The following is a 23,443-nucleotide window of genomic DNA, read 5'->3' as shown; positions in this document are numbered from 1 at the left end:
AGTCAGAAGAACTAACGAGGAAGCCTCATATTAATGACCGAGTGAATGAACCCGATTTTTATTGATTAATACCCTAGAATGTACAGAGTAGCAAGGTGGCGTGTGTTCCAGACCCAAACGGATATATATCTCTTGCAAAAGTATACTGGATTGAAGCAGAATAATCTCCGTCTGAGTCAATCATACATATGGTTATAATACGTACTGCTATCCTGCCTCATATTCTATGTATCTTCAAATCCTCCCAAGATACGCCAAGTGGTATTTTACAGTTCCTTCCTTTTTTTACCCGTATTCGTATTTCATCAAAAGCACATGTGCACCTCCTTTCTGATTTTATCCATCTGATTCCCCCCAATGACATTTTCCATGAAATGACGCCGACTTTGGGAGCCAATGGTTCTCGCGTATCTTCTTTTTGGTTGCGAATAGTAAGTTCAACGATGGCGAGGACTGAAAATGCGTCTGACTGACGGTACTCAGAAGAACCCGCGATCAAAACGTGCCACGGAACAGTCCACCCAATGGACTTCTTCGATTTTTTCCCTGGATCCTGACGCGTTAGGCGATCTTGTACAATCCAAAGATGTCCAGGGGTTCTATGCCCTCGGCGGGGTAAAAGGTTTGGAGGAAGGACTGCGAACCGACGTCCACTCCGGTCTGAGCCTGGACGAGACCTACCTGGGTGTTCCTGTGAATGTCACAGCGAGTACTACAAGCACTGCGCCGACAGAAAAGATCGCTATCTCTGAGCCCCCTGTCTCGATAGATCTTGGTTACGATGCATTCGTCGACAGAAGGAAATTCTTCGGGGACAATCGCCTACCCATAAAACCATCCCCGAGCTTTCTGTCATTGATGTGGGCAGCCTACAACGATCATGTCCTGTTCCTTCTAACTGGGGCTGCTATTATCTCGCTTGCTTTGGGGCTGTACCAAACATTCGGAAGCAAGCATGCTCGTAACGGCCCGCCCGTTGAATGGGTGGAGGGCGTTGCCATCCTCGTCGCTATCATCGTCATTACTCTCGCCGGTGCCGCGAACGACTATCAAAAGGAGTATAAGTTCCGGAAACTCAATAAAAAGCAGCAAGATCGCAATGTCTGGGTCCTTCGATCCGCGAGGATTCATGAGGTTCCCATCTCCGAGGTTCTTGTTGGTGATATCGTCAACATCAGTCCTGGAGATATTGTGCCTGCTGATGGCGTGTTGATAAGGGGTCATCAGGTCAAATGCGATGAGTCCTCAGCAACTGGCGAGTCCGACCCGGTCGATAAGAGCACTATCGATACAACTTGTCCTGATAGCTCTCCTGAGATCGACCCTTTCATCCTCTCTCATACCAAGATCGTGGAAGGTGTCGGTGAATATCTTGTCTTGGCCACAGGCACAAAATCAAGCTACGGAAGAATCCTCCTCTCTCTCAACACCGACCCAGGGTTCACTCCGCTTCAAGTACGGCTCAGCAATCTCGCAAAGAACATCGCCCGCTTTGGTGCACTTGCGGCACTTATGCTGTTTGTAATCTTGTTCATCAAGTTCTGTGTAGGCCTTCGGAATAGCATCGAATCCGCCTCGGAAAAGGGACAATCTTTTTTGAATGTCTTCATACTGGCCTTGACTGTTGTTGTGATCGCAGTCCCTGAAGGGCTTCCCTTGGCGGTTACACTTGCGTTGTCATTTGCTACTACTCGAATGATGAGAGACAATAACTTGGTTCGACAGCTCCGAGCATGCGAAACTATGGGACAAGCCACGGATATCTGTTCAGACAAGACGGGAACGTTGACACAGAATGAAATGACTGTTGTCTCGGGTTTCTTTGGTGCTACCTCACAATTTACTGATCGAGCTAGCAGCCCAGACATTGCGGGTGAAGAAAATTCCTCGTCAGTGGCAAAATGCATCAGCCGGCTCTCGGGTCAATCGAGGTCGCTTCTGAGGCAATCTATTGCGATCAACTCGACAGCCATTGAAAGTCAATATGCTGGAGGTCGGCAGTTTCTTGGGTCCCAAACAGAGGCCGCCTTACTGAGATTCTCCCAGGACTATCTCGAACTAGGTCAGGTTGACTTTGATCGTGCCAGCGCGGAAATTGTGGACCTTTTGCCTTTTGATGCTTCTCGCAAATACATGATCACAGTTGTCAAACTAGCCAGCGGGTTATATCGATTATACGTGAAGGGTGCTCCTGAGATTCTCCTTGGGAAATGTGTGGCCACAATTGCACAGCCGATGCAAGGGCTTGGTACTACTTCAACCACGGAGGATGGCATTGAACAAATACGCCACAAAATTGCTCAGTACTCCTCGCAATCCTTGCGCACAATTGCAATCTGTTTCCGTGATGTGGAGGATTTACCTTACAGGGACGAGGATGGAACTGTCGACTTCGAGAAGCTGATGAAAGAGCTTACATTTCAAGGAATTCTGGGTCTACAAGACCCTCTACGGGCCGATGCTTGGGGTGCTGTAGATACCAGCCATAAAGCAGGTCTCACTGTGCGCATGGTTACCGGTGACAACCTTCTAACGGCAAGAGCGATCGCTGAAGAATGTGGTATCATCAATGGTCCAGATGATCTTGTGATGGAAGGCGATAAATTTCGTGCGCTAAATGAATCACAGCAGAAGGAGATAGTTCCGCACCTCAAGGTTCTTGCTCGATCTCGGCCGGATGATAAGCGGGTTCTGGTCCAGCGTCTGAGGGATCTTGGGAGAGTTGTTGCTGTTACTGGCGACGGTACCAACGATGCCCCTGCCCTGGCAGCTGCTGATATTGGGTTCTCGATGGGAATATCTGGGACCGAAATTGCTCGTGAGGCTTCCTCTATTGTCCTGATGGACGATACATTTTCTTCTATTGTCAAGGCTATCATGTGGGGAAGAGCAGTCAGCGATGCTGTCAAGAAATTCTTGCAGGTAAGCTAGAGGTTCTATCAACAAGAATTATAGATGGCCGGTTGATCTAATATTCTTTTTCCAGTTCCAAATTACCATCACCTTCACCTCTGTGGGCCTGGCATTTGTCTCGGCGGTAGCCAACTCGTCGCAGGAGTCGGTTTTGACACCAGTGCAGCTCATGTGGGTAAACCTCTTTCAAGACACTCTAGCAGCTCTGGCGCTAGCTACCGACCCCCCTCCTCGTCGGATCCTTGACCGCAAGCCCGAACCAACATCTACACCTCTGATTACTCCGACCATGTGGAAGATGATCATTGGCCAATCTGTGTATCAGATGGTAGTAACACTCGTTCTGTACTTCGCGGGCTCTTCTATCTTCTCCTATCATAGTGATCTTCAAACATCACAGTTACAGACTGCTATTTTCAACACTTTATGTCTGGATGCAGATATTCAACATGTACAAGTACGTTGAGGCCTTTATCTTTAACTTGCCTTACTAACCCAATAAAGCAATCGACAAACTGAGCGATCATTTAACCTCATCGAAGGGATTCATCATAACTGGCTTTTCATAGCAGTCACCTGCGTCATGACGGGCGCTCAAATTCTAATTATGTTCGTCGGTGGGCGGGCATTCTCAATCACGAAGTTGACTGGTGATCAATGGGCATATTCAGTCATTCTCGGTGCAGTATCTATCCCCATCGGGTTCCTTCTGCAATCCATTCCCACTGTCGTTGTCGAGAAACCAATGGCAGGTCTGGGGAGGCTATGGGACCGCTTGCGCCGTCGGTGATATTCCCTCCTTTCCTTTCCCTTTTTTTTTCTCCATTAATCGCGCGAGCGTCTTTGAATCTTGCATGGCCATCCAGACGGAATAGCCGTAAACTGGCTCTTGAATACCCACTCCTTTCTAGCATCCACTTGTTCAATATCGTAGTCCCTTATCAGGGTTGCCATTAGTTTGAGTAGCTCAAATTGGGCAAGATTGCGGGCGGGACATTGGTTGTACCATGTCCTCTCCTGAATACTCACCGGCCTTCTTGGCGGAGGATTGCCGCCAGCCGGCGATTGTAGGCATGGTCGTTGTGACAACTCTCTCATTCATCGTCGTTGTGGTTCGCCTGTATGCTCGGGGTGGATGATTCATAGGCTGGGATGGGACGATCTCACAATCATGATCGCGCAGGTAAATACAAATATACTTAGGATCCGGTCACTCGTATTACGGGAATTCGACATCCATATAGTTGGCCAGCTGGATAGTCTTGGGTCTTTCATTAATGGTCATCCATTATGGCTCTGGTCAGCATCTTGCGGCATTGATGAGCGACCTGGGGGCCTTTGGCGCACATGTATAAATGGCTTGTTGGAGCTCAGCTTGTGTAGATGTTCAACATGTGGCTGTGCCGCATCTCCGGATCTCCAGAATCGCCCTCTATGCTCGACTCAACCAAATTCCGCGATTCACCCTCTATCTTCGCATTTCTTTTGCTTTTGTGTCGGTTGTGTACGTGGCGCAGACACTCGTCGTCGCTCTGCAATGCGTTCCTCTCGCTGCTTTGTGGGGTGGCGCAGAGGGTAGATGCATGGGCTCAGGTCGTCTTCATTCCGACTTCTGTGCTCACTCTCATCTGTGACTCGCTTGTGCTGCTGTTGCCAATGAATATTGTCTTCTCGCTTCAGGCAAAGTTAGCAAGAAAGCTAGCCCTGGCGCTTGTACTTTTCGTGGGAGTTTTATAAGTTCTCTTGTTCTTTTCTTCGTTGACAGTGAACGAGGTGGAGTGGCTAATATCTATATCTTAAGTGCTGTTGTGTAAGTATTTGTCACTTTCCCAATCACGGTCTGTTAACTCACAGAGTATAGAACGTCCATTCGCCCTTCAACACCCGGATGACGCAACTTGGTATTTCTCTGTCGTAATGGTGTGGTCTACCACAGAAATTAGTAATGCCATCATCGCTCTTTCTCTCCCAGCGTTACGAGCATTGTTTGCAGTCTGGAGCAAGAATCGTTCGACGATGCATCACAGTGAAATAGATAATACCGGAACAATTGGCCTTGAGTCGATTCATCCGTCGTTAAAGCAGCCTATATTTGTCGAACATGATATTCAGGAGACAATCAACGTGGACTGGACCAATCCAAGCCAGGAGACGCTTTGGGGTGTCAAGGATGGGAATGTTCGATTTAGGGATATGGTTCGCGTGGGTTTTGAGAGGTCCCGGTCTCGGTAGACGAGAGTTGAAGTACCTTCTGTGTCTATTGGGTTAGTGGTTAACTCCAAAAGGAAAATGTCTCCATGTGGCTGAATGAGAAGCCATGTCTTGGCATTCCTTCCATTCCATGATGATCTAGCCAATTACTGTTCGGTTTGCCCGCTTCTGGACAAAGACCTTTGGGTTGGGAATTCCACCGGAACGCCCGGGAATTCCTAGAGTTCAGCGTGGCGAAGGCATCGCTAAGCTTGGCCTGTCAGACGGATGTATCCATTTAGAGACCCAGGTCGGGGCACACCATATCATAAAACATACGATCTGGCTCGATTGGAATGAAATAACTTCCTAGGTTACAGCTGAAAAGCCTCCTTTGGGTTAGAGTGATGTAACTGGTTCGTCCTTTTGGCGGAGCTGGGTCATTGCGAGTCAGGCTAAATTGGCCAGATCGGAGAATTGGACTGATGCGAACCAGGACGCGAACGCCGCTGGTGAGTGGGACCAATCAGGCGAGAAATTCCCGCATGAGTTATTAAATATTATCCGTATCGTTGGACTTCTACCTATGGAATACGGAATAGGTGGGTTTCAGATGTTGCAGTTGGCCCGGGCCGTGGTAGTCTTATTATGCACATTGCCCGTGAGCGAATCGACTTACCGCACAGCCATGAAGTTGGCTGTCTTGGTCAAACCCCCTTGGAATCAACAGAGGTAAGACTAACTCCTTACATATGTACTTTCCAATCCTCTTTTTTCTTTTTTTTGGCCATTGCCAAGAGAGCAGATTCCTACAACGTTAATAGAGCACGTGCTCTCACCTCAGAGCCTGGTAAAACCTGGAAATTAAAAAGTTACAGTCTTCTAGAACGGGGAGCCATGCGACAGGGACACCTCGACATTCTCAGGGATACCGAGATAGGCCTCTTATACACCCACGTGTAGACTTACTGTGCTCTCATAGGTAAAAGCGGACCGGCCCCACCCCCGCCAAGAGCCGCAACCATCCAATGACCGAGCGCCTTCAGCCAATCAAATGTGATGCTTCGCGAAATTCCACTGAAACTCAGCCAATCTAAACCTAATCAGGACGTTCCTATCAATGTAAAATTAGTTCCGCCCAGTTGACTGCCAAGGTCTCGTCCTCTTTGCTTGAGCGCCCTAAGCCTTCGGAAAAGAGCTTTTGTCCGTCTTGGCTAGGCTTCGATATATTAAATTTTTTGCCAAGCCCATGGACGATAATCGAAGGGCTCCCGTTGCGAGTAGGATCAGCACGTGTGGCCAGAATGTCCCAAACGGGAAGTTTGCCTGGCGTAAGGATGCTTCCCACAGGGCACCTGGGCATGTTTTGCATATGTAGGGAACAGGGGGGCCATATCAGTCTTTAGAATTTTCCATGCATACATAAAAAGCCAGTCTTCTCATCTTGGTTTTGGTTTCTGTTCTTTCTCAGTGCAACCGAAAGTCCAATACCAAGCTTTGTCTTGGTACAATCCATCAAGATGGCTCTCCACCAATACGATTACATCTTTGCCATCGGCACATTGTTTGCTATGCTTGATGCATTCAACAACGGTGCAAGTGAGTAGCACAACGTCTATCCTTTCCTGATTGACCTCGACTAACCTTTGCATGTTCATAGACGATGTTGCCAATTCTTGGGCTACCAGTGTCTCCTCCCGGTCCATCTCCTACCGCCAGGCTATGGTCCTTGGTACCATTTTCGAGTTTGTCGGTGCAGTCGCTGTCGGTGCCCGTACCGCTGATACTATCAAAAACGGCATCATCCCCAACTCAGCCTTCCAAGGCAATGCCGGCGTTCAAATGCTCGCTTTCACTTGTGCCCTTGCTGCTGCATCCTCATGGGTGATGTGGTGTACCAAGAACTCCGCCCACGTCTCCTCCACCTACTCCCTCATCTCTGCTGTCGCCGGTGTCGGTGTTGCCACTGTTGGTGCTTCCCAGGTTCAATGGGGCTGGAACAATGGCAAGGGTCTCGGTGCCATCTTCGCTGGTCTCGGCATGGCCCCTGTCATTTCCGGTTGCTTTGGCGCCATCATCTTCCTGATGATCAAGTACCTGGTGCACGTGCGGAGAAACCCTATCCCCTGGGCCGTCTGGAGTGCCCCTTTCTTCTTCCTGGTTGCTGCCACCATTTGCACTCTCTCCATTGTGTACAAGGGCTCCCCCAACCTGCACCTGGACAAGAAGCCCGCCTGGTATGTTGCTGCCGTCACCGTCGGCACTGGTGGTGGTGTCTGTCTTTTGTCTGCTATCTTCTTCGTTCCTTTCCTCCACTCCCGCGTGATCAAGAAGGACCCCAGTGTGAAATGGTGGATGTTCATCCAGGGCCCTCTGCTCTTCAGCCGTCCCGTTCCTACCAACTCTGAGGTCGCCCACGTCCCCAACTACGCTGTGGTGCAAGACGATTCCGAAGAGCATGAATCTCACCAGCCAGTCGATGACAAGGAGCCCAAGACCGGTGTTGCCTCCATCCCAGGCTCTACAGACGGATCACTCGAGGCCAACCAGCTCACCTACCGCGAACTCATGGCCCAGTCTGAGGACCGTCACAACGCCAAGCTCCTCAAGAGCCGTGGTCCTATTGGCTGGGCTATGCGCCTTCTCCGTGACAACCCCATGGGTGCCGGTGAGATCTACGAATTCCGCAACATGAAGCTCATGGCCAAGCGCCTCCCCGCCATCATCACTGTCGGCCTTCTTTACGGTTTCTACTACGACATCCACACCGCCCAGAGTGGTAACGAGGGTACTCCCGAGGGCGAGCGCATGAAGCGTGTCTATGCCAACGCTGAGAAATACCCCAACGAGGTCGAGCACACCTACTCCTTCATCCAGATCATCACTGCTTGCACTGCTTCCTTCGCTCACGGCGCCAACGATATCGGTAACTCCGTTGGCCCCTGGGCTGCCATCTACTCCGCCTGGTCCTCCGGCACCCCTGCTGCATCCAAGTCCCCCGTGCCTATCTGGCAGCTTGCTGTTCTGGCCATTTGCATTTCCATTGGTCTTTGCACTTACGGATACAACATTATGAAAGGTGAGCATCCCCTTCATATTTTACTTAACCAATCTTCATTTTTACTAACTGTACACTTAGTCATGGGTAACAAGATCACCTACCACTCACCGTCCCGTGGCTCGTCTATGGAGATGGGTGCCGCCATCACGGTGCTGGTCTTCTCGCAGTACTCCCTGCCCGTTTCCACGTCCATGTGTATCACTGGCGCTACCGTCGGTGTTGGACTGTGCAACGGAACTATCAAGGCCGTCAACTTCCAGCGTGTCGGTCTCTTGTTGGCTGCTTGGATCATGACCATTCCCATTGCTGGTACCATTGGCGGATGCCTCATGGGATTGGTCCTTAACGCTCCCCATTTCGGCTCTTAGACATTTGGCATTTTTGATTCAGTTGTGAATATTTTTTGAGAGCGCACATATTTTACTTAATTCTTTTGAGATACCAATTTTGGGTTTTGGACAATCAATCATTTGGACAAGAATATTTAGACATCTATTGGAAATAGAAGACATGCGGTTGATACCATTGTTAAGAACTCCAACTCCAACATTCCATAACTAAACTAAGATAACAATCTTGGAAAATAAAAATGAAGTGAGCCTCTATAGACGAAACAGATAAATAATATGGACGAAAAAGGAGAAAAAGAAAAAAAATAGTTTCCCTGGGAATCGAACCCAGAACCTTTCCGGAACATCTGCTAATCGCATTTGTTAACGGAAAATCATAACCGCTAGACCAGGAAACTGTTTGATGGAAGGAACTGCCTTCTTTGGCTTTATTAACGGAAACCAAGTGTCTATGCAGATTCCATCCGATCTTTTAGGGCTTGGAACTATAGCACTCTCTAGAGATGAATTTAGCTGCGGAAATTGATTATTACTCCTTTAATTCTAAGTATTTACTTTACTCAATGCCTTGTTATGCTGCGAATCAAAATTGAAAGAGGAAATCGAATCGAACGTTAAAAAAAAAAAAAGACTCGCACATATATTGTCACATGTAGTTACATATTCTGGATCCAGTAGTCTGTGATTCTCAACCAATCCCCAATTTACATCTCCTCAGCAACCTTGAGCAACTCATATCTTTCTCGTCGCAAGTAATCATAAGTGACAATCTTCTGACGAGCATCCTGTTCAATAGATTTCCATTCCTCAGGAGAAATAGTGATCTCGCCAGCCTGTTTCGGGAAAATGGTCATGGGGCGGCTGCGTTTCTCCAGGCCAATCTTGAAAAATCCAGCCCGGAATTGAGTCTGTTTTGTCGGTTCATGGGGGACTCCAAACACAAATGGCTCCTTCGGGCGCTCGTAGGGTTCTGGATTGAGTCGTGTTGTCAGGCCCATCTGGAAACATTCTTGTCTGTACCGGGCTCGCGCCGCTACCAGCTGCATTCTGTAGGCAGATTGCTCAGTCGGGAGTTTTGCTGGAGCTGTGGTCGTGTCAGTAGATGGCTTCGATTGCTGGGTTTTACTAGGGGCGCCTGGGGGGTTTGTTGCGTTCTCATTTTTGGTGTTCTCATCCTTGATGGCACCTGTACCGTCTGTAGGGCCTCCACTGGAGTCATCGTCCGATTCATTCTCAGTGTCAGTATCGGTATCGGTATCGTCGGTGTCATCCCCAGAATTGCCCCAAGACTCGTACCCAAGCTCTTCTGCCAGGACCTTTCCAAGTACCTGATTGTTGGAGCTTTTCTGATTCTCTATCCCTTGCTCCAGGTGGTTCTTGTCCACTTTTTGCTGAATTGGCACCCTACACTGGGCCTTGATGACTTTAGTAAGCGGGCGTTGTTTGATCACTGGTAGTTGTAGTTTGACAAGAGCCCCCTTCCAAGTCCTCAATGGTCGCTTGCGTTTGACTTCGGTCGACACAGAATTGTTCGCAGTCTTGTCGAATTTCGCGTGTGCCAGAATAGCGTCCTCATGAGCACGTAGTCTTGCAGCCCGAGTATGCTCACTAATCCCATGCCTGGTGACATCCAGATAAAAGCTCAGGTCCTGGCATTCGACGCCCTCGCTCGGATCCATGGCGCAAAGATTCGCTTTCACGAAGTGCTCATGAGCTTTGTGCATGTTTCCACGCAGGAACTCAACTCGACCCATCCAGAACTCACATCTGGCAACGAGGAACGGATTTTTGGATTTATCTGCTGATTGCCTGGCGATCTTGACCATAAACTCGGCTTCGGAGGGTCTTTCGTTGCCGATGAAGTTCGAAGCTGGTAAGAGATAGGTACCGACCTCAACCCGATAGTACAGATACAGTAGCTCGTGGTTAGGCGACTCGGCGGTGATGTGGTTGACGGCGCTTGCAATAAGCTTGAGCTTTTTTTTCTCGTAAAGTGTTGACTTCTTGGATGAGCTCTTTCTCTTCTTGAGAAGAGAGAGATCCGGCCTTCCAGGAGCGCCCGTTATTGCTCACGTGGGCTATCTTTTTGGGCATGATGGGAATACTGTCTTGTCCCCAACAGGGCCTTAGGGGTTGATATTGGTAAACTTGTGAAGTGGATATGATGAAATTGCCGTTGGTCTTGCAATGGCTCAAAATTTCTGACAGAAAACAAGATGGAAGAGAATATTGGTATCTCGTGTGTTGGTGGAGGAAGATTGCAAGCAAGCGAGAAAGTGGTCCTTATGTACCTCACAGACGCGTCGACAAGGAAGACAACAAACGCGTGAAAAGAGTTTCATCCAGAGAATTCGACACAAAGACATTTTTGTCTGGGATACCGAGACCTGGGTCGTCCTTTCCTTTGTTGTCCTCAAACCCATTGTTAACCTCGCTGAAACTGAAACGGCGCGTTCTATCACTCTGTTCGCTTTGTGTATGTATGCTTTCAATTAAGTTGTGAAAATTGAGCGTGTTGAGCAAGAAATGAATAAAATGAGCTTCATGACTGTATTTCCCACCTTTCTATAGGTGTTGTTTTAGCTCGGTCAAATTATTCATCCATGGACACACGTATGTTTTGCTTCAGGTAGATACAAAGAAATTACTATTTAGCCATATAATAAGTATTCAAATTCTATTAGACAATAGGAACTAAGGTGAACTAATACCAAGGTCTTATAAGTAGAAGATTAAATAGTAAAATAAGTAAGATTTATAAAAAGCAGGAAGCTGCTTGTCTACTTAACCTAGGGCCTATAAAGTGGTGCTATAAGCAAGTGCTACATTAGGTTGCTACTATATGAAGAAAGTTATCAACATTGTGTTTTAATATATGTAATAGATTCAAGTTCAACTACAAACGAGTGATCTTGACAGTACATCATCTCATGCCTCTCTATCTATTTAACAAGCAAAAGTCCTCTCTAGCCCTTGTATTTGGCATTGAGGACGTTGGGGATTTTCGAAAGCTCGTCCTGCCAGTGACCAGAATTGACTTTCTTAATAACCGCTGGATAATTATTGGGGCTAGGGTCATTACAAAGAGTCACAAAAATCCATGAATGTGCATTGGGCTTAATTAGAAGTTGACGACACATGAAAGAACTGATACGAGAACAACAGTCTCCGAAACGATAGCTACAAAGTCTGCATAGAAAGTCATATTCCCTACTGTAGAAGTATCTCCTTCCCCGGGTCGATCACGCAGTGGAGTTCCCAATTGCTTTGCCGAGGAAAAGCATCTAGTCCGTTCCTAGTTCCGATATGCAACTGCGTTACAGAGGCCGTGTATAGAAGGGCCCGCGTTGTAAGGCTCGTAGTCGCTTTGATCGACGGGGCTCAGGTGTCAGACTGGAATATGGCGCTTCCCAGGCCTTAAACAGGAACCTTAGCTTTTGTGGTGGTCTAGTGGAATAATGCCATATTTTATTCCAAAATCAGGGTTCAAAAATTCAAACTGTCGGAATCTAGTTTATTGGGATATTTTTGCCCTATAACTATTATTCATCAGCTTGAGGACATCAAAACAAGATATTCCTGTAACAAATGATCAAAGCTCTTCGCCGCATATTTAAGAAGCATCAATACAAGTCCATTGTCAAGGGATAATCTGCTGAAAAGGGAAGAACGAGTGGCAGTGCGAAGCGCTCCAATACTATACCAAGTTGCCCTGGGTCATACATATCATATGTACCCTCACACATCACCTCAAGTAACACCACTCTCGCTATTCCCCCTTCCCAACCTGATTCCCAATTCCTATCTGACATTTCTAGGACCTTTTTGCCTAGACTACTGTGTGGCCGCCATCAAACTGGACACGAGCCGAACTGCTTATTGCGAGTCTCAATGAATGAACCGGAGGAAATACCGAAGTAGCGACATCAGATTAATAGGCAGGATTTTGAGAATTGGCTGTATTTTCAAGATGATTCATTATCTTCCCAGTCTAATAATGCATGAGTAGACGCTGTCGGCGACGCTGCCGGCGAACAATCAGACTCAGTAGCCGCTATGCGAGCAAATCCAATAACAGCCTCCTTTTGGAACTCACGGGCCTTTTCGCCATAGCCTGGTATTCCCAGTGCTCCTGAAAACGACGAGTAAGCCTGCGGGAACCGTTCAAGTTTTATGAGGTTCAGTCCTTTGATAAAATGAGTAATACCGGCTATAATGCTAGATTCTGGGTTATGCAAGACGGTATCGCTGTTGTTAATTTGCATAACCGTCTCTAAGCTCATCATGGACTCATCATATTGGCAAAGATAGTGTTGAACAGCAGCGATAAATAGATGACATCGCACCTCATCAAGTTCGCACAGAAAGGGGTTCTGGCTAATGACCCCCGAGGCAAGCTCCATTGCAAGCTCTGGGTCACCGTCTTGCCACCGCTGTTCTGCATCTATTAGGAATGAGCCACTGCATGAAGGGATCCAGATATCATCGATAGAGGTTGGCGTTGTATCTATTGGCGAAACTGCTCTAGGAATGTCAGAAAGGGATTGAGAATGAGATTGAAAAAGGGGAATAGCCAGAGTGGGGTTACTTGAGGTGGTGTGTGCGAGCATAAAATCGTGCTCTGCGAGGCGCGCCTGAAGGTCGTGCACTTCATTGAGGGCTCGAGACAATTCTTGTTCGAGCTCGGCAATTTTGGTGGATTCGTCCTTAGAGGTTGACCGTCGGGACTTGATGCCCTTGCGCAGACGTTGAAAAATATTGGCCATTTTGGAATAGGAATACCTTGTGATGTTCTCAAGCTGATGAATAGTTCGTTTGAATAGTTTGTTTGAGATGATTCTTTACGGGGTTTATATACTCGTCCGTCGAGCAGTTGCCGGAGTGGTTTCAAAAGATGAACCCCCTATACTGATGAAAGAGATCATTGTTTCTTTAAAAACAATTGCATTGTACTACTTGAGACCAAGACAGACTCTGTTTGAAACGTGCTTTGTTCTAACCTTTTGTACGGAGTGCTGAACATAGACTTGCAACATTTCCAATCTGAAACAAGGGATGTCACTGTGGTTATCGCCTGATTTATATGGCAACGATATGCAAACAAAGCAAAACCCGCAAACAGACAAACCTAACAAACACAAACAGAGCAAACCTTACAAATGCGACAAACAGCTACCTATGACATCACCTGCCCGTAGCTCCCCGGTTACTCCGTAGCTACGGCACCTCGACTGGCAAGATGCAACAATGTGGAAGAGTGAAACTACGCCCATGCCGATAAATTGTTTTGGGCATGTGCAACGCTGGTCGCAGTTTTCAGCCAGCGGTCGAAATACCCAAAGTTGTTTGGCGGCAGAGTGAGCAACTCCGAATCCGATATACGATGTAAATGGCATGGGGTCAATCCTGTCCAATCTGATACTACAGATCTTCCCGTAATAACCCACTTACGGAATCAGACCATGAATCTAGACTTGCGGGGGTCCTGTTGCAAACATGTTCACCAAGACAAAACCGGGTTAGAGGCCAATCTGCTTCTTGAATCTCACATTTATAAAGTCTGCATGGCGCCTGTAGTGATTTTTCCCTACTCTCTTGCATACCAAAGTCGTTTTAACCCGTGGACCTCAGCCGCTCTTTCCGCTTTCGAATAATTTGTCATAGAGATTTCCTAGTTTGCCAGGTACGACTTGATTCAAGTTGAAATTTTATTTTTTCTACTTTACTTATCCCTACTTTTGCTTCCAGACTGACTTCTAACATCTATGCCCTCGAAGTCATGTCTCCTACCTTGCTCAGAAACGTCGACACGGTTGAAATTGTCGATATCCACCAGAATGACATGGAATTTTCCCTGGTGGATGATATCTACAAGAATCTGGACCCACCAGCAGACAGACAGCGCGCATTCCCCACCCTCCTACTCTACGACGCCAAAGGATTGAAGCTCTTCGAGGAGATCACTTACTTGGATGAATACTATCTTACCAACACGGAGATCGAGATTTTGACAAAACATGCGAAGAGGATAGTCGCCCGCATTCCGGAGAATGCACAGTTGGTGGAACTCGGAAGTGGGTCTGTGACCCATACACCCTCTATCCGTCGCCTCGCGCGTTTGGATGATCCTGTCCAAGTTTTCCAAAGTTCTGACAATTTTTCTTTTTAGAAACCTGCGCAAGATCGAGATTCTACTTAGAGAATGTGAACGGACTGAGAAGAAAGTGGATTACTATGCTTTGGACCTTTCATTGGCCGAGTTACAGCGAACATTCTCTGAAATCTCGCCCGAAAGCTTCATCCACGTAGGATTCCATGGCCTCCATGGGACGTACGATGATGCTGTCGGCTGGCTTAAAAGCCCAGAAAACCGAAAGCGGCCCACCGTGGTCTTGTCGATGGGATCATCCATGGGCAATTTTAGTCCTTCAAGTGCTGCGGAATTTCTTGGGGGTTTTTCCAAGCTATTGAGCCCGTCCGATTTCATGCTTATCGGATTGGATGCATGCAAGAACCCAGAGAAGGTGTTTAAGGCTTATAACGATACCAAAGGTATTACTCGCCAATTCTATGAGAATGGCCTCCTGCATGCCAATGCGATTCTTGGCTTTGAGGCCTTCAAGCCCGACGAATGGGAGATCGTGACTGAGTATGATACCCGCGAGGGACGGCATCAAGCCTTTTATGTCCCAAGAATTGATGTGGTCATCAATGGGATCAGTATTCCCAAAGGAGAGAGGCTCATCTTTGAAGAGGCATGGAAATACGGTCGCAATGAACGGGATGAGTTGTGGCGCAATGCAAACCTCATTTCCCAGGTCGAATTCGGAAATCTGACAGATGATTATCGTGAGCCTCGATGTTCTCGTCAAATCCACACTGCGGACCTGCTGACTTGTGTTTGAACAGACCTTCATCTGCTATCACCCGCCGCGCTTGACGTGTCTATGGACCCTTCGAAATATGCAGCCCAACCGATCCCGAGTATTGACCAATTCCAGTCCCTTTGGACTGCGTGGGACCTCGCGACCAGAACCATGGTCCCTCGTGAGGAGCTTTTGTCCAAACCGATCAAACTCCGAAATGCGCTAATCTTTTACTTTGGCCACATTCCGGCATTTTTCGGTGAGTCTCCAATAATCAATGATTACTACGTTTAGTGCTAATCCTGCCGGAATCCAGATATCCATCTGTCGCGGGCTTTGCAGGAGGAGCCCACTGAGCCTAGCTATTATAGACTGATTTTTGAGCGTGGCATTGATCCGGACGTGGAGGATCCGCAGCAATGCCACACCCACAGCGAAATACCTGACGAGTGGCCGCCACTAGATGAAATTCTGGACTACCAAGATAGAGTGCGGAACCGTGCGCGTTCAATCCTGCAAGAGAGATATGCGTTGCAAGACCGCGCCATTGGAGAGGCTCTTTGGATTGGATATGAGCACGAAGCAATGCATCTCGAGACTTTCCTCTACATGCTACTCCAGAGTGATAAAACTCTGCCTCCCACAGGAGTTGATCGTCCGAATTTTGAGCAAATCAGTCGCCAGGCGAAGAGAGACGAAAAGCCAAACAAATGGTTTACCATTCCACAACAGACTATCGAAATTGGATTGGATGACTCCAACGAAGAAATGATGCCAAATGAATCTTTTGGATGGGACAACGAGAAGCCTCAAAGGAAGGCCACTGTGCATGCCTTTGAAGCTCAGGCGAGACCCATCACCAATGGTGAATATGCCAAGTACGTGCAGGATATGGGTATTCAAACATACCCGGCGTCTTGGGTGGTTAATCAGGGCCAAGACAATCCCATTTCCAAGGGCATCGGTTCCTCATGCGTCCAGGCTGGTTCGAGCTCCAATCCTGCAAGATTTTCGCTGGAGGACATCACAGTTCGGACTGTGTTTGGACCGGTGGCTCTTGAGCTTGCACAAGACTGGCCATTGATTGCTTCCTACGATGAAGTTGCAAGCTATGCAAAGTGCATGCAATGCAGGATTCCCACGTTTGAAGAGACCAGGAGCATATATCACTACTCAGACCAGCTCAAAACTGATCGAGCTACGAATAGCCCCAGGTATGGAAGGAAGCCTAGATCTAATATAGCAGAAACTAACTTGTATAATAGGAATGTGTCCAATGGGGTTGCTAAAGATAGCAAGCTCCACTCTGCTGACCAGGCTATTTTCCGTGATCTCACCGGTTGCAATGTTGGCTTTAATAACTGGCACCCTGTTCCTGTCACACCCAATGGGGATCAGTTAGCTGGTCAGGGCGAAATGGGAGGTGTCTGGGAATGGACTAGCACACCATTGATGCCGCACGACGGCTTCAAATCCATGGATATCTACCCTGGATACACGTGTAAGTGATGGCCTTGAGCACCGACACCGGTCCTAAACTAATTGATATCGACAGCGGACTTCTTCGATGGAAAACACAATATCGTTCTTGGGGGCTCCTGGGCTACTCTGCCTCGCATTGCTGGCCGGACTACTTTGTGAGTATAAGCCTTATGATATTCAGCAAAACTGCATCAACTAACACATTCTAGTGTCAATTGGTATCAGCACAATTACCGTTATACATGGGCAGGTGCACGTCTAGTTAGAGATGTATAGATAGAGCTTGAGCAATGCGAATGTACCCTGGGGATCTGCCCCTGAAGTGCTCAACGACGATGACCTCATTCTCGCGATAAGAGATAACAAAACAGCGGGGAATAACGTGACTGCCCCTCATCCCCTTCCCCCCAACATCTTCTCCGATTCCTTGTCTTCTCTTCATATTAGTTGAATCATAGATACCTTGCATGATGTCGCTGGAAACTATTAGGACTATCTCCCCCGCCACCAATGAGCCTGTTGTCACCCGCACCGGTGTCTCATCGGAGGATTTGAAACAGATCCCCGTGGCCGCTCAAGCAGCTTTCCGGTCATTCTCACAGTCCACAACTTTGGAACAGAGGCAGAAGATTGTGGAACGTGCTCTTGACATCTTGGAGAAAAAGAAGGATGAATTGGCACGTGAGGTTACTGAGCAGATGGGCCGGCCCATCGCTTATACCGGGGTCGAAATTGCGACCGCTATCAAGCGCAGTCGTTACTTGACACGCATTAGCACCTCCGTACTGGGTGAGGAAGGAATTGTGCCCGGAGAGGAGGAGAAGGGATTCAGACGGTATATCAAGCGTTCGCCTGTCGGTGTGGCGCTGATTATCTTCCCGTGGAACGTGAGTCCAATTCGTCAAATATCGGTATACCTGCAGACGCTGAAAAGTCAATATATAGTACCCCTACCTCACTCTTGTGAACAGCTTGATTCCTGCCATTCTCGCTGGAAACGCTGTTATCCTGAAGCCTTCCCCCCAGACTCCAACAATCGTCGAACAGTTTGCCTCTGCTTTTACCGAGGCCGGTCTTCCCGAAAACGTGCTCCAATTCTTCCACTGCGGATCTTTCACATTTATTGAGACTTTGGTGCGATCCCCACTGGTGAACAATATCTGTTTTACGGGTTCGGAAGCTGGGGGCCTGGCAGTGCAAAAGGCAGCCTCGGATCGGATTGTGAATGTTGGTCTGGAGCTTGGTGGCAAGGACCCGGCCTACGTACGAGATGATGTAGATCTCGCCTGGGCCGCTGAGGAAGTTGTGGATGGCGCTATCTTCAATAGTGGACAGAGCTGCTGCGCTATCGAGCGTGTCTATGTTCACGAGAAGGTCTACGATGGTTTCATTACTGAGGTGAAGAAGGTACTGAGCAACTACCGTGTCGGCGAGCCTTCCGATCCTAAGACCCAGATTGGACCAGTTGTCTCCAAGCATGCGAAGGAGGCGATTCTTGCGCAAATCGAGGATGCCGTGCAGAAAGGCGCGAAGAACGAGACTCCTGCTAATGAGACATTCGAGAACTTCCCTCCGAATGGAAACTATGTCAAGCCCACACTACTGACCGGCGCTAATCACGATATGGCCGTGATGAAGGATGAAACATTTGGGCCTGTGATCCCTGTAATGAAGGTCTCCGGTGACAACGAGGCCGTTCGTCTGATGAACGATAGCAACTTCGGTCTTACCGCCAGTGTTTGGAGCAAGGATGTTGCGGCGGCCGAGCAGCTGGTTGAGCGTGTTGAGGCTGGCACTGTCTTTGTCAACCGATCTGACTTCCCTAGCCCTGTAAGCCCGGCTCTTTCTCAACTATTGTCACTCTTCGCTAACGAAAGTACCTTATAGGACCTCGCCTGGACAGGCTGGAAGAACTCTGGTCGCGGTGTTACCCTGAGTCGATTCGGTTTTGAGCAGTTTGTCAAACTGAAGAGCCACCACATCAAAAATTACCCCAAATAAACATGTGCATAGGAGATAAGTTGTCCGGGGAATAATTCCGTTACCTACATAGGTTAATACTCCGAAAGCATGAGTACTACTACATACTACATAGTGCATATGTACCTTGTCGACGAATCTTGGAAAAAGCTGGCTTGTAATCGTTCACCTAATTCTTGAACATCGATATTATACATACTTTAGCACCTATTCTCGTTAATAACATCAGGCATATGCCAGAAAAAGAAGCATCCAGTTTGTTCCCTCTCATCTTCATGTAACGAACTGGCGGGTTGTCTTGTGCCGGCTATTTTAGCCTGTTTCAGCTTCGATCGTCAAATGGCAGGTGTATTTTTAGCCTGTCAACTGCCGAGGTTTTAGTTGACTCACTTATCACCCCTATGATAAATCGACCTTTTAACAAAACCTCGATCAGCTCTCAAGGCTCTCATCATGGCGCCAGTCCCGTTGTCAGAGGACAACCCCTTCCAGACCTTAATTGAGGAGGCAAATAACGATTCGGTGAGTGGATGCGAAAGCTGTGAGATAATATCAGATGCTTAACCCTTCTTTCCTCTAATAATAGACAATATTACAATCTCAATACGAGAACCACCGAGTGACTCGCAATAGCCAGCAAAGCGCAAAGATCCTAGCCCATAACTTTCCTGGCTGGTCCCTTGACGAGATCTTGAAACGACTTGACGGTCCTGGAAAGGAATATGGATTTGTCGATCCTCGAAACTGTCTTGTCATTTGGGCCAGACCCTCCCCTCATGTCCGCGACTTGATATGCTTTATTCAAAATGAGTTGAAGAGCATTTCTCCTTGTAAGTCTACCAATATACAATTTCTCTGACGGGAAATTTCCCTCTTAGCCATTTATCTCGCTAACATGAGTGGCCATAGCACTCTGGCTAATGCCGCCTGAAAACCTTCACCTAACTGTCTTGGAAATCGCTCATTCCCAGAGGGAAGAGCAAATCGAAGAACTTGTCCAGACCCTCCAGTCATCCAAGGACGTCACGTCTGCAGATATTGCTGCGTATCCACGCAGCCACCCTACGCGTCTCATCAAGCCTATGGTAAGCTTTGATTCCGCCGCACTGGCGCTCAGCTTCGTTCCGGCTGCTGGTGAGTGCCTAGAAGCGGAGTCTAGCAGCGATAAAGAGCACTATACATACCACCATCTTCGCCGGGATATCTTTGACATGGTTCGACAAACCAAGGTCCCTGTTGCTTCGCGTTATATTGTTCCCTCGGCACATCTCACTATCGCAAGGTTCATCTCCCAGGACGGGTTTCTGATTAGGGGATCTGATGGCGCCGAGACGGTCGATCATTCGCGTGTCAAGCTGCTGATTGATAAGATTGGTGAGATTAACCAAAAGTTGGAAAATGAGTATTGGCCCAAAGAGAGTGCCATCAAAGAGGAGGGTCAATGGATCGTTGGGCAAGAGGGTCTGGTCATTCGGAGAGGCCGTGTCTGGTATGGAGGCGGCGAGTATGTCTCACTCAACTAGATATTTGAGCAGGTCAAGGTCCATAGTCATATCTATAGGAGGGTTTGTATGTGTCTCTTCGCGTACCTATGTTCTTAGCTAGACCTTCCTCGTCGAGTCGTTCTGGTTTGCTCAGTTTCGTTCCAGCTTTCAATGCTTTATCCCTCGCAGAACACCCTCGTTCTCTTTCGCATTATGGCGCTCCCTCCGACAAGCATGGTAGGGACAAGCTCGGAGAGAGTTGGTACTGCAGCAACGAATAAAATGATTGGATTCCCAAGCAGAAATGGATCCCGAATTCAACGGCAAGTACAAGATTATTTTACAATATTTCGCTTTCAATAATTGTTATTTTGTCTGGTCACACCCAGGCTGCCCGCCCAAATCTGTGCGCAGAAATGTGCTAATCAACGAAAGCTAAGAGTGGATGAAATTAGTGGCGGAATTTAGCCGTCATGCATATACTTGCTCAGCCAGAAGCAACTACTTCTTAGCGAAGCGGCTTTTGCCTCTAATAAGTTTGCCATAGCGGAAAAAGAGGAACGGAAACGGTATCATGGCAACAGTGAGAAACGCCAACAATGATGACGCCCATTGGTATCCTAACCCTTCAAACATGTGCTCGCCGAAAAGCGGGAATACGGCTGCGGTTTCAGATTAGCTTTATGCTGAAAATCAAAGTCATGGCATTTTACAGCCTCCATATACGTACCGGCAAAAATGCATCGGATGAAGCCATTTGCGGCCATGGCGCTCGCTGCGTACGTTGGATAAGCGTCAACCTGATGCAAGTTCTGTCAGTTGTGCCTACCAAAAGACAATTTTAATAAAAAAAAAGTGTAGAGGTCCAGACAACTTACAAGGAAACCGAAAATAGAGGTAAACAGCAGCAATGCCCTAGTTGGTACCACCACGTCAGCTTTTGAACCTTTTCCTCTTGCACTTTGAGAGCTTGTACTTACCCAAATCCAAATATGGTAGAGCCTATGATAGGAGCAATCCAGTGCACCCAGGGGAATGTTGTCCATCCAAACATGAACATGCCAACAGGCACAATCAGAGAGCCTACCATAGCAGCAGGGAGCCGGAACTCGGGCTCGCTAGCACCTTGGATACCCGTCTCTTGTTCTTTCTTTTGCACAAGGCGGTTTCGCGCATTGTTCCAAACCGGATTCATGAAAATAGCTAGGATCATTCCAATACCAATTCCTAGGAAGGATAGACCGACTTGCCACAAGTTGAAACCATGATTGTTGACAAAGACCAGCGGGAAAGCGTCGAAAAATAAGTAAAGAATGCCATGCAAGAGTGCTGCAAAAATGCAGAGGCAGAAACACATGGGTTCAAGGAAGAGAAGCTGGAATGGTCGGAGTAAGGAGTTGCCAATTGCTTGGGCAACAGACCGGTGCGCTCTTTCTATAGGAGCAAACCATGATTCGTTGTTTGTCTCTTTTCGAAGCTTCCTCGCCTTGTCTCGTAATAGAACCGGATCTAGCACATGTTAGTTTGGAACAGGACTTGAATAATTCCCATAAACTTACGAAATGTCTCAGGAACAAGGAAGATGATTGCCAGCCACAAAACAAAAGACCAAATGATTAAAACGTAGTACGTCCATCTCCAATCGAGATAAGAACAGATCAAACCGCCAATCAGGGGACCTAGACTGGGTCCGATAAATGGCGACACTGAGAAGATAGAGATCGGGTGTTGTAGTTGCGCCCTGTCGAAGAGATCGTGAATGGTGCCTCCAGCCACGGCGAGGAAAGCGCTGCCAGCGAAGCCGTCGAGGAAACGGAAAACGAGAATTACCCCAATGTTCTTGGCGACGGCCTGTGGTATAATGAAAATAACATAGATCGTCCAGGAAATGACATAAATAGGTCGTCGACCGTAAAACTCGCTGAGGGGGCCAAGAGCCATAGGACCGAAACTGATACCGAGAACGAAAAGGGAAAGACCAAGAATAGACACTATTCTTGAGTTGCCCAGCTCTGCTTCCATCTGTTGGTATGTCGCCGTGTAGATGGAACTAGCGCATGTCCTGAATATGTTGTGTTAGCTTGGGCCAGTTGTTTTTGATCGTGCATAACTTACATGCACAAACTGACAAAACAAATAACAAGAGTGATGCGCCATTTTTTCAAGTTACTGTAGCTACGAGGGCATAGAGGATCCGCCTCACCACCCTCCCAGCCGACCTCGTAACTGTCTTTTTCCGTGCTCGGTGGGCTTTGGGCTTTTTGGTCTGCTCGTGCCATATCCGGAGTCGCGGTCTTGCTTTTGTCGTCCAGCGACTGCATTTCGCTATCATCGCTTTGCCTTTTCATGATTTCACGAGATCAGTTTGCTCGATCGGTTTTAGCTAGTATAGAAGTAGCCACCACAGCGCTAGGAAGATACCACGACCAGAATCGTGCAATGCCGGATGAATCGTTCATTTTATTTTTGACCTAAACAAAGAAATTGAGCGAAATGAGCCGACGCGCCCCCTATTTTCATGCATTCGGAGGGTTGACAAAGCACTTATGGCCTGGAATAGGGCTGGAATCGGGGCTGGGCTGGCTGGCTGACTAGACCTGGAGCGGCCCTGGGGGTTTCGCGATGATCGGGCATCTGGAACCATCTCCTAAGACAAAGTGGAATTATTTCCGTGAGTATCTGCCGTTACAATTAACTCGAAGACCGTAAGCAGAGAGGATCTAGTGGAGGTCCGGACTCCGAACAGTCGGAGGATTCCCCAGTTTAAATTCTAGACCTGGGCAACTTAGCTCCACCAAACCCTCCGCATGTCTAGTGGCCAGGCCCGGCTTGAAAAAGCAATTATACTACACTACATCGCCATGTAGCCATACTCTGAAGGTGGTTTCGCCCCAAGTGTCTTGGTTACTAATTATGACAGTAGGCGCGTATTGTCTATATTGACATGGTGGACGCGATTGTGGCATTTGAAGAGAACCGAAAGCAGACTCTCTGCGATGCCTCCAACAACTCAAACCCAAGTTGGACAAGATCTATCAACTTTTCTATGACGGCCTGGTTGATACCAAGATATCCCGTAAAGTTTGGCTAAGCTACTACGAAGGGTTAGGGTGTTGG

The 23,443-nt window shown here is 47.8% G+C and overlaps 9 protein-coding genes across 9 annotated transcripts; 6 read left to right on the top strand and 3 right to left on the bottom strand.

The window, feature by feature from the left end:
- Window positions 1–374: 374 nt before the first annotated feature.
- N7519_005486 (cation-translocating P-type ATPase) lies at window positions 375–3,703 on the top strand (the record flags this gene model as incomplete). The annotated part of the gene is made up of 5 exons (XM_057292262.1): window positions 375–431; window positions 484–2,922; window positions 2,987–3,258; window positions 3,320–3,370; window positions 3,418–3,703. 5 exons carry the CDS (start codon window positions 375–377, stop codon window positions 3,701–3,703), a joined length of 3,105 nt encoding a protein of 1,034 aa, XP_057147073.1.
- A 217-nt stretch (window positions 3,704–3,920) lies between these two features.
- Window positions 3,921–4,268, top strand: N7519_005485 (uncharacterized protein; the record flags this gene model as incomplete). The annotated part of the gene is made up of 3 exons (XM_057292261.1): window positions 3,921–4,033; window positions 4,060–4,096; window positions 4,158–4,268. The coding sequence occupies 3 exons, from the start codon at window positions 3,921–3,923 to the stop codon at window positions 4,266–4,268; spliced, it is 261 nt and encodes an 86-aa protein (XP_057147072.1).
- A 37-nt stretch (window positions 4,269–4,305) lies between these two features.
- On the top strand, window positions 4,306–5,145 carry N7519_005484 (uncharacterized protein; the record flags this gene model as incomplete). Its single annotated transcript, XM_057292260.1, has 2 exons — window positions 4,306–4,635; window positions 4,729–5,145. 2 exons carry the CDS (start codon window positions 4,306–4,308, stop codon window positions 5,143–5,145), a joined length of 747 nt encoding a protein of 248 aa, XP_057147071.1.
- A 1,478-nt stretch (window positions 5,146–6,623) lies between these two features.
- On the top strand, window positions 6,624–8,532 carry N7519_005483 (inorganic phosphate transporter; the record flags this gene model as incomplete). The annotated part of the gene is made up of 3 exons (XM_057292259.1): window positions 6,624–6,702; window positions 6,764–8,182; window positions 8,243–8,532. The coding sequence occupies 3 exons, from the start codon at window positions 6,624–6,626 to the stop codon at window positions 8,530–8,532; spliced, it is 1,788 nt and encodes a 595-aa protein (XP_057147070.1).
- A 686-nt stretch (window positions 8,533–9,218) lies between these two features.
- On the bottom strand, window positions 9,219–10,608 carry N7519_005482 (uncharacterized protein; the record flags this gene model as incomplete). Its single annotated transcript, XM_057292258.1, has 2 exons — window positions 9,219–10,538; window positions 10,588–10,608. 2 exons carry the CDS (start codon window positions 10,606–10,608, stop codon window positions 9,219–9,221), a joined length of 1,341 nt encoding a protein of 446 aa, XP_057147069.1.
- A 1,871-nt stretch (window positions 10,609–12,479) lies between these two features.
- N7519_005481 (uncharacterized protein) lies at window positions 12,480–13,280 on the bottom strand (the record flags this gene model as incomplete). Its single annotated transcript, XM_057292257.1, has 1 exon — window positions 12,480–13,280. The coding sequence occupies one exon, from the start codon at window positions 13,278–13,280 to the stop codon at window positions 12,480–12,482; it is 801 nt and encodes a 266-aa protein (XP_057147068.1).
- Window positions 13,281–14,293: 1,013 nt separating this feature from the next.
- On the top strand, window positions 14,294–18,863 carry N7519_005480 (DUF323 domain protein; the record flags this gene model as incomplete). The annotated part of the gene is made up of 10 exons (XM_057292256.1): window positions 14,294–14,592; window positions 14,684–15,363; window positions 15,424–15,639; window positions 15,697–16,594; window positions 16,646–16,881; window positions 16,936–17,017; window positions 17,072–17,080; window positions 17,353–17,749; window positions 17,808–18,692; window positions 18,750–18,863. 10 exons carry the CDS (start codon window positions 14,294–14,296, stop codon window positions 18,861–18,863), a joined length of 3,816 nt encoding a protein of 1,271 aa, XP_057147067.1.
- A 432-nt stretch (window positions 18,864–19,295) lies between these two features.
- On the top strand, window positions 19,296–20,365 carry N7519_005479 (uncharacterized protein; the record flags this gene model as incomplete). Its single annotated transcript, XM_057292255.1, has 3 exons — window positions 19,296–19,364; window positions 19,429–19,672; window positions 19,752–20,365. 3 exons carry the CDS (start codon window positions 19,296–19,298, stop codon window positions 20,363–20,365), a joined length of 927 nt encoding a protein of 308 aa, XP_057147066.1.
- A 462-nt stretch (window positions 20,366–20,827) lies between these two features.
- N7519_005478 (MFS transporter) lies at window positions 20,828–22,674 on the bottom strand (the record flags this gene model as incomplete). The annotated part of the gene is made up of 6 exons (XM_057292254.1): window positions 20,828–20,988; window positions 21,057–21,126; window positions 21,205–21,241; window positions 21,307–21,835; window positions 21,886–22,388; window positions 22,442–22,674. The coding sequence occupies 6 exons, from the start codon at window positions 22,672–22,674 to the stop codon at window positions 20,828–20,830; spliced, it is 1,533 nt and encodes a 510-aa protein (XP_057147065.1).
- Window positions 22,675–23,443: the final 769 nt, after the last annotated feature.

Source organism: Penicillium mononematosum (assembly GCF_028829835.1).
Source record: "Penicillium mononematosum strain IBT 11891 chromosome Unknown utg000003l:1.0-8172316.0:1.0-8177699.0, whole genome shotgun sequence".
NCBI lineage: Eukaryota > Fungi > Ascomycota > Eurotiomycetes > Eurotiales > Aspergillaceae > Penicillium > Penicillium mononematosum.
Note: the sequence above shows the minus strand (reverse complement) of the source record. Positions and strands in the feature narration are given on the sequence as shown.